Genomic DNA, 9,950 nt, shown 5'->3' on the forward strand with positions numbered 1-9,950 from the left:
TCCTAGTTGAAAGATTCCTGCAATTAGAAGTGGATAAGCAGGAAATCTGGGAATAGTCTTGAGATTCCTAGAAAAACAGACTTTTGGGAAAGTTACCGTAATTTTGCAAGCCTATTTAGACTACTAGGCAATCTGAAATGACACGGTTCCCTCGTCTCTTCCTTCAGGCGAGGTTATGTGTAGTAAAAGGAACATATACACACAGAAATAACAAAGTCGGATACAACAACTGTGTAACAATGGCAATAATACTGTAACATAAATAGAAAAGTTTAAAAGTAACCCAATGTAAACTATTGAGCTTCACTGTAGAAATCTTAAAGGTGGCAAAGTGAGGGGAGGGTCTAGGGCTGTGGATGTCATGACGACAAAGGCATAAACTCTACCAGCTGTAGTTCAGGGGGGTTATTGGCTGGTATTTGGGTTAGGAGGGCTGAAGGTAGAGGGGGGGTTGGTTTTGGAGGGCAGTGGCGGTTCTTGTCTGGTCCCTTATTTTCGTTTGCTCTTGGTGTCAGTGGTCTGGAACACGCTGGAGGCAGACATAAGGTTCTCAATGTACTGACCCAGAACCTGGTTCTCAGACTTCAACTTCAGGTTCTCCTCCTTCACCGCATCCACACGCGACGACAGGTCTGACAACAACAATGATTTAAGGAATTGCAAAAACTAACATTATTTACTGCTGCTTTCATCGGTCTGCAAACATCCAGCTGTCTCACCTTCTAGAGTGTGCTGAAGCTCCAACACCTGGTTTATAAGCCTAGTCTTTTCCTCCAGCTCAGCTTGATTCTCCATGTCACCTACAACACACAACGCATTCTATTACAAACATGTCCACAGGAAACAAATGCTGTTGACGTTGCACATTTCCCAGAAGTATGTGAAGCAAGCCTTAGGCTCTTACCATCCCCGTCGGAGCTCATGGCGAAGTACTCGTCTTCCTTTTTGGAATGCAGGGCTGCAACTTACAGGGACACTGGAAGGGGACAAACATTTAGAAGGAATAGGATCTTAGGCAAGGGTCAATGGCCCCTGACTGACCTGTTCAACTCTTATGTATACTGAACAAAAATATAAAAACACAACAATTTCAAAGATTTTACAGTTCATAAGGAAATCAGTCAATTGAAATAAATAAATTAGGTCCTAATCTATGGATTTCACATGACTGGGAATACAGATATGCAGATATCCACAGATATGCAGATATCCACAGATATCCACAGATATGCATCTGTGGAACAGAAAACCAGTGAGTATCTGGTGTGACCATTTGCCTCGTGCAGTGCAACACATCTCCTTCTCAGAGTTGATCAGGCTGTTGATTGTGGTCTGTGGAAAGTTATCCCACTCCTCTTCATTTGTTGTGCGAAGTTGCTGGATATTGGCGGGAACTGGAACACTCTTTCGTACACGTCGATCCAGAGCATCCCGAACATGCTCAGTGGGTGACATGTCTGAGTATGCAGGCCATGAAATAACTGACATTTTCAGCTTCCAGGAATTGTGTACAGATCGTTGCAACATGGGGCCGTGCATTATCATGCTGAAACATGAGGTGATGGCGCATCTCTGTGCATTCAAATTGACATAAAATGCATTTGTGTTTGTTGTCCGTGGCTTATGCCTGCCCATACCATAACACCACCCCCACCATGGGGCACTCTGTTCACAACGTTCAGCAATGCGAATTGCACACTCCCTCAAAACCTCTGTGGCATTGTGTTGTGACAAAACTGGACATTTTAGAGTGGCCGTTTATTGTCCCCAGCACAAGGTGCACCTGTGTAGTGCTCATGCTGTTTGATCAGCTTCTTGATTTGCCACACCTGTCAGGTGGATGGATTATCTTGGCAAAGGAGAAATGCTCACGAACAGGGATGTAAACAAATTTGTGCACAACATATTTGTGGTTGTTTTGGAACATTTGAGATCTTTTATTTCAGCTCATGAAACCAACACTATACATGTTGCATTTATATTTTTGTTCAGAAAAGTAGAGGTTTGTGACATGGCGCCTGCATGTGTGGATTGATCAACAGTTTTAGGATTTAAATCAAATGTATTTATATAGCCCTTCTTACATCAGCTGATATCTCAAAGTGCTCTACAGAAACACAACCTAAAACCCCAAACAGCAAGCAATGCAGGTGTAGAAGCAGGATTGACTGACTTGCTGTAAATTATTCAATACAATCAATGCAACGGTCTCTACCGGTAGACTTAAATGTGTTACCGCTGCTCCATTCAATTCGCAAGTCAATTTGCAGCCAAGTGGTACACTTCCATTGGAATAAATTAGATTAAATTTCATTTCAGCTACTTTAAAAAGGCGCAATCTTGAATTGCTACATCCATTTTGACTTTTATTAATGATATAGCTATACCCATTCATTATTGGATGGTCAGTCCTTAATCTGATGGTCATCCCTTGCATAGCTCGGTCTGAATATGAGAGTGGTTACATTTCTCTAGAGCCAGTGCAGCTTTTTAATAAAACAGTGGCGGGGTTCTGCTTTGTTGTTTAAATCGCAATTTCTCCTTATTTTTTAAAAACAGATACACTGGCTGACAAGATCATTACTCTAACCCTAGTTGAGCATAGATTTAGCATCCTATGTAATTTAACCAGCTAGCTAGCTAGCTAAACGTTAGCTAAAACAAATCAACATTGTCTGCCCGCAATCACAACCTAGAAACACTCGTCCACCCAAAATCTAACATTATTATTACACACTTTGACTTACGAATCTGGTAGCCACCGGTAATGTTATAAATTGTTATTCTACCAGTGTCCTGGCCAAAAAAATATCACCAAAGTTAGCAGACTGTGTAGTTAATCTTGCTAGCTATGCCGACAGAGGCCAGCTGGCGAAACAAACTGGCCTGTCTTATTTGCTACCCATAACAACACTTTCTACAAAACCATAAAACAACACAAGTCGAAATTGACAGAAAATATTCAAATTACTTACCCTCAAAGCCCCACAACTAAATATGCAATGTGGTGCTGAAATGGGAAAACGTCCGAAAAAAATATACAATCCTGCCAGCAGCTGTTTAAGGTAATTTAGGTGTCAAGCGCCTCCTTCGTGAGATGCTCCTCGTGTGTCCACTAGAGGGTGGTGTAAGACTGATTATTGTAACCAGAGCCATACTTTATCTACAGGAGATAATGTATTAATGGCATTGATTGTGGCCATTATTGCGAGCCCCTTTGAAACAATGCTGCAGCTGGTCAACGACATTGGATTTTGTTGTAGACCGTTAAGACACGTAAGAGCGTGGTCAAAAGCTTTTTGAAAGATTCCTATTTTATTTTGGAGTTGCACAGAGGTAGGTATACCACAAAACAGAAATGCTGGAGTTGCACAGAGGTAGGTATACCACAAAACAGAAATGCTACCACCATTGCATTTTCTCCATTAATTTGTTAATATATTTTCCTAATGCTTTTTCATCACAGAAACCATTTTGGAGAATGGAGACTATGGATGGTTCTCAGCACAGACAAGCAGGGTAAGTTAATGTAGCAATTCATTACAGATTCTCTGGTACTTTTGTATACTTCTTAGCCAATAGTTCTGAAAATTGCTTACTACGTCACATGTGAGCAGATAGAGCAATGACATGGTGCGCATCTCTCTCTCTCTCTCTCTCTCTCTCTCTCTCTCTCTCTCTCTCTCTCTCTCTCTCTCTCTCTCTCTCTCTCTCTCTCTCTCTCTCTCTCTCTCTCTCTCTCTCTCTCTCTCTCTCTCTGCTGTGTCCACTGAGCGGTTGGGCCCGCCCTGCAAACTCATTGGAGAACGCTGGACAGGTCTCTTCTAGCTGTCACTTGTGAGAGCAAAATTATGTTATAATACTGTTATTGCATTAAAAAAAAATGTTTTATAGAATATTGTTCTTAGAACACTCATCTGTGCGTTGTCTTCTGAGTTGGGCCTCTGGGGCTTAATGCTGACAGTGGATTTACAAAGCCTTTGGTGATAAAACCTAAAGACCGCATTCCACAGCATGAGTTGGTGTTTGTGTACTGGAAGGTACCAGGGTTCAGATTGCTCGGATAATTATGAGAGGACAAAAGCTGAAGAACATACGCACATCCAGGTACTTTCCACAGGTGCTGGAGTTGTAGACAAACTCATGGAAAACAGAAAGAAAACGTTGCACACTGTTTCTCATTCTCCTAGGTTATATTTATTTATAATAACGTTTCGACCCTTAGGTCTTCATCAGGCATCCATATCCCAGGTCGGGGTGGATGGTCCTATATATAGTGGCAGTACTCAGTAACATCACTTCCTGAAAAAACAGGTAAACAATGTATGACAGTTTCACAATATTACAATTCAGTGTATCAAAATATATGATCATACACAGGGAATGTGATCAATATTTACAGTAATATACATACACATAAAAAAATCCTAATTGAATATTGTAACTACATTTTGACATAAAAACCGTTTCAAGTCAAACCTCTCATTAAGACCAAGAGGAGACAGTGTTCATCCTGTGGATCCAGGATGATTCCCTTAGAAGAAGTTTCCTCTCAATGTCCCCTCCCCTGCGTGACATCTTGACGATTTCTATTCCAATGTATCCCAGAGAACTAATAGGATGTCCAGCTTGTGCAAAATGAGCAGCAATCAGATTTGTTGTCTTACCTGTTCGTATATTGCTGCGTTGTTCATTGATCCGTGTCTTAAGGCTTCTATGGGTTTTCCCTAAGTAAGACAGACCACAAGGCTATTTCAACATGTAAATAACATTGGTGGACATGCAGGTAATTAGGCCCTTGATCTTAAATCTTTGTCCTGTGTGTAAATAAGTTGCATTTATACGTAAAGCTGCATTGACCACATTGGCCACATTTGTAATTACTATCCAGAACCTTGTCCAAAAAGTTCCCCCTTTCTCTAGTGGGTAATCAGATTTAACCACAAAATCTAATGTCAATATTATTAAAATGGCGCCGAAGAAGGCAAGAGTTTTATGTGTCCTCAACCGATTGTGTTTTTTGTTTGTTTATTTGCGTTGTTTGTAACTTATTTTTTAAACTTATTTTGTACATAATGTTGCTGCTACCGTCTCTTATGACCAAAAATCATTTCTGGACATCAGGACTGCGATTACTCACAACTGACTGGCAGAATCCTTTTTTCCCCTTTAATGAGTTTGACAAGCCCGACGCGAGCGATAAACTGCTTTCTCGGGAACAGGCCCAAATCCCCGTGATTTGCGTGAAGATGAGAAGGAGAAAAAGGGGCCAGAGGGCAGGCTGCCTTCTGAGAATTCATAGGCGATCGAATAAACCCCCACTTCCTTCCACTCTGCTAGAAAACATGCAATCTTTGGAGAATAAAATCGATGACCTACGCGGAAGACTAAACTACCAACGGGACATTCAAAACTGTAATATCTTATGCTTCATGGAGTCGTGGCTGAACGACGACACGATCACCAGCTGGCTGGTTGTACTCTGTACCGGCAGGATAGAATAGCGGCATCTGGTAAGACGGGGGCAGACTATGTATTTTTGTAAATGACAGCTGGTGCACGATATAAGGAAGTCTCGAGCTATTACTCGCCTGAGGTAGAATATCTCATGATAAGCTGTAGACCACACTATCTACCTAGAGAGTTTTCATCTGTATTTTTCGTAGCTGTTTTACATACCACCACAGTCAGAGGCTGGCACTAAGACAGCATTGAAGGAGATGTATTCTGCCACAAGCAAACAAGAAAACGGCGCTCGTAGTAGCCAGGGACTTCAATGCAGGAAACTTAAATCTGTTTTACCAAATTTCTATCAGCATGTTAAATGTGCAACCAGAGGGGTGGGGGGACTCTGGACCACCTTTACTCCATACACAGGGATGCGTACAGAGATCTCCCTCACCCTCCATTTGGCAAATCTGACCATAATTCTATTCTCCTGATTACTGCTTACAAGCAAAAAATAAAGCAGGAAGCACCAGTGACTAGATCAATAAAAAAGTGGTCAGATGAAGCAGATGCCGATGACACAACAGTGGTAGGCCTGATCACCAACAATGAGACAGCCTATAGGGAGGTCAGAGACCTGGCCATGTGGTGACAGGGCAACAACCTTTCCCTCCCTCAACGTGATCAAGACAAAGGAGATGATTGTGGACTATAGAAAAAGGAGGACCAAGCACGTCCCCATTCTCATCGACTGTGCTGCAGTGGAGCAGGTTGAGAGCTTCAAGTTCCTTGGTGCCCACATCACCAACAAACTAAATGGTCCAAGCACACCAAGACAGTTGTGAAGAGGGAACAACAAAACCTATTCCTCCTCAGGAGACTTGGCATGGGTCCTTAGATCCTCAAAAGGTTCTACAGCTGCACCATCGAGAGCATCCTGACTGGTTGCATCACTGCCTGGTATTGCAACTGCTCGGCCTACGACCGCAAGGCACTACAGAGGGTAGTGCGAATGGCTCAGTACATCACTGGGGCCAAGCTTCCTGCCATCCAGGACCTCTATACCAGGCAGTGTCAGAGGATGGCCCTAAAAATTGTCAAAGACTCCAGCCACCCTATGTCATAGACTTCTCTCCGCTACCGCACGGCAAGTGGTACCAGAGTGCCAAGTCTAGGTCCAAGAGGCTTCTAAACAGCTACTACCCCCCCAAGCCATAAGACTCCTGAACACCCAATCAAATGGCTACCCAGACTATTTGCATTGCCCCCCTCTTTTACACCACTGCTACTCTAGGTTGTTATCATCTATGCATAGTCACTTTAATAACTCTATCTACTTGTACATATTATCTCAACTAACCGGTGCCCCCGCACATTGACTCTGTACCGGTACCCCCTGTATAGTCTTGCTATTGTAATTTTACTGCTGCTCTTTAATTACTTGTTACTTTTATTTCTTATCCATATTTTTTTTAAGACTGCATTGTTGGTTAGGGGCTCTTAAGTAAGCATTTCATTTTAAGGTCTACCTACACCTGTTGTATTCAGCGCATGTGACGAATAACATTTGATTTGATCTCTCACGTTTGGGGGTCTTTTAAAAACCATATGTGGGGGATATTTAAAAATGGGTTTCAATTGTGGGTCTGTATCAATAATTTACCAGTGCTTCTTGATAATGTCCTTAAATGCTTTCCCCAATGGTGAGTATTGCGTAAAGCATTATTGGACATGTTCTGCTTTTTCTTTTACTTTTGGTTGAAGGCTATCCAACTGTAAGTCCTTCAAAATGATCATTGACATGTTTTACCCAATTGTCTTTGTACCCTCTTTCTTGAAATCTTTGTGTGAGGCCCGTATAATGTTCCTGATAAGAAGCATCAGATCTGCATATTCTTCTGATATGACTCAATTGACTTATAGGGAGACTTTTAATAAGTGGACGTGGATGAAAGCTGTCACCTCTAAGGAGGGTGTTCCTGTCCCTCGTTTTCCTATAGAGATCTGTACAAAGGGAGGTTTTGTGAAACCGTTTTAATAGTTTCAATGTCTAAATTGTGTTTTTGTTTTTAAAATCCTAATTTAATATTGAATATATATGCATATTACTGTAAATACTGATCACATTGCCTGTGTATGATCATATATATTGATACATTTATTGGTAATATTGTGAAACTATGTTATACATTTTCTTTTACATCCTGTTTCAGGAAGTGATGTCACTGAGTACTGCCCCTATATATAGGACCTTCCAGCCCCACCTGGGATATGGATGCCTAATGAAGACCTAAGGGTTGAAACGTTGTAAATAAATATCACCTGGGACCATGAGCAGCAGTGTGCTGCGCTTTCCTTTCTGTTTTCTATAATTATGAGAGGAACCTTGTTTTGGGGTCCAGACCCTGGTTTCCACACAATGAGAACAGTCTTTACAGCAGATCCTGTTTCCTGTGAATTATTCATTTCTTTCATACAAATCCCAACCTTGTGACCCATTCCACACATCTGTTGTTTGTCATGTAGACTATAAAAGATCTTTGTATCCTTTGTGTCGGTGCTCTCCATGAATCATCTAAGGGTGGTTCATCGACCAGCCATCGTTGTTGCAGAGTACTCACATCATTCACTTGTGTGTGTGTGTGACCTGCTCTCCTTTAATAAGTGAATAAATATTTAGTTTAAGTATAACTCTGACTTGTGTGATAAGTTTGTCTCTCGTCATTTTTGATAATACAGAAATTAACCACCACACACTCAAATGCGAGGGGCTGACTCTCATTTGCTAGAACTAAAATTGCTAGTGGGCTGGCCCACGTGGGGGGAAATGTAGGAAAAATGCCATGGCACAGCTTCAAGACAACAGTCACTTTCAAACAAAATATGTCATGGCTAATTGGGGTAAGAGAGTAATTCTGCTCATGGATTATCTATGTATAAACTACACATTAACACATCCAGCCCAAAGCGTGATGTTTAAAAAATACTTTCTTTGTTGCCAGGTCTTTAAGAAGGGCAGAATACAGTGCAGACTAAACCATGTTCACCATTTCAGACAAACCTGCCTTGTTTTAGTGGAAAAGACGTATCCATTGAAATACATTTGTCGAGCCACCATATACACACACACACAACACCTCCAGGAACTACAAGCCTTAGGAAGACACAAATGCTCCATGCTGTCCTACTTTAGTTGCTCCATGTTGTTCTACTTTAGCTAGTTATGTTTGGTAAAGCAAAACAGTGCATTATTTATGAGTTTTATAATCTTAACTTCGAAACAGAAAAGTAGCTGTCACTGACCATGTGCTTATGGGTGAGCTTCCTTTTTAAAGCATGCTTTAACCCACTAAATGATGTGACACCAATGAAGTGATGTGATTTTGATCATGTGGTTTCTCTGCAACGGTCTAGTAAGAAATTAACTCGTCAGGATTAAGCTGTCCTAGTTTATGACATCACACTTTTTAAGAATTCACCCTATGTGTTCAAATACATGAGATTATGAATGTAATTAATTGACCTTTGTTGACAATAGTTGAGTGGTCACAGGGTATTTAAAAATGCTTCTTAGCATTTGCACACGAAGGACAACGTCACAGGAGAAGGAAGTACAACGATGGCTATTTGTGTCCGGCAGAGAAGGGGTTAAAAACCTCTACGGGATCGGTGTCCCTCCACCAGTACAGTTGAGCTAACGTGCGCTAATGTGATTAGCATAACGTTGTAAGTAACAAGAACATTTCCCAGGACATAGACATGTCTTATATGGACAGGAAGCTTCAACTGTTGTTAATCCAACTGCACTGTCCAATTTACAATAGCTATTACAGTGAAAAAATACCATGCTATTGTTTGAGGAAAGGGCACAACAACAAAACACTTTTCACAGCAACGGGTTTGATTACATTCACATCTGAAAGTAAATAATGTACTTACATACAGTGATCTTGCACTGGTTTGTCATCATGAGGGTTCCATAGATAAAATGTAGCATACTTTTGTTTGATAAAATTATTTTTATTTTCAAATGTAGGAAATGGGTTCTAAAGTTTGAACTCCTGCTGTTTCTGTAACAGGCAGTTAGATTTGGTTGACATTTTAGGCGAAAATTGAAAAAAAGGGTTTGATCCTTATTAAAACAGCGCAGGGTCATTGTTCTGGGCATGCTGCAGTTGGCCTGTGCGGCATTGTGTGCGGGTTCATTGACGTGTTTTTTACACAAAAACACCAACCTCAGTGAAACTCGAGCACCTGTGTGGACTGGTTTGGTGAACAATATGAGTGTTCTTTCTAAACAATTTAAATGATTTGTCACATGTAGAGTACAACACTTGATTTGTTTAATTTTGTGGTGACTCTTTGCTTCCCAAAGGAAAAACACAGTATTGGTAAGTGATCAAGGTGGCATTGGATTGAGGCTACAATTGTCTGACTGACTGCCAAAGGTGACACAATGTTCAATCATCTAATAGCATGGTTTGACCCTCGCCAGGTTTATC

At 41.1% G+C, this 9,950-nt stretch overlaps 2 protein-coding genes across 2 annotated transcripts in view; one reads left to right on the top strand and one right to left on the bottom strand.

Annotated features, from left to right (window-relative positions):
- Positions 1-3,098, bottom strand: part of LOC135545875 (short coiled-coil protein B-like) — a 3,632-nt gene extending 534 nt beyond the window's left edge. Inside the window, exons 1-4 of the mRNA XM_064973828.1 lie at positions 2,976-3,098; positions 905-976; positions 720-800; positions 1-632 (exon numbers count right to left, since the gene is read on the bottom strand). The exon at positions 1-632 is cut by the window's left edge and continues 534 nt beyond it. Of these exons, the coding sequence (XP_064829900.1) occupies positions 490-632; positions 720-800; positions 905-923 (243 nt within the window). The 5' untranslated portion in view covers positions 924-976; positions 2,976-3,098 and the 3' untranslated portion in view covers positions 1-489. The remainder of the gene's footprint in view (positions 633-719; positions 801-904; positions 977-2,975) is intronic.
- LOC135545874 (alpha-1,3-mannosyl-glycoprotein 4-beta-N-acetylglucosaminyltransferase B-like) overlaps positions 1-8,113 on the top strand; it is a 26,634-nt gene extending 18,521 nt beyond the window's left edge. Inside the window, exon 15 of the mRNA XM_064973826.1 lies at positions 3,467-8,113. Within this exon, the coding sequence (XP_064829898.1) occupies positions 3,467-3,523 (57 nt within the window). The 3' untranslated portion in view covers positions 3,524-8,113. The remainder of the gene's footprint in view (positions 1-3,466) is intronic.
- The last annotated feature ends 1,837 nt before the right edge of the window (positions 8,114-9,950 follow it).

This window comes from Oncorhynchus masou, chromosome 9 (genome assembly GCF_036934945.1).
Source record: "Oncorhynchus masou masou isolate Uvic2021 chromosome 9, UVic_Omas_1.1, whole genome shotgun sequence".
Classification (NCBI taxonomy): Eukaryota; Metazoa; Chordata; class Actinopteri; order Salmoniformes; family Salmonidae; genus Oncorhynchus; species Oncorhynchus masou.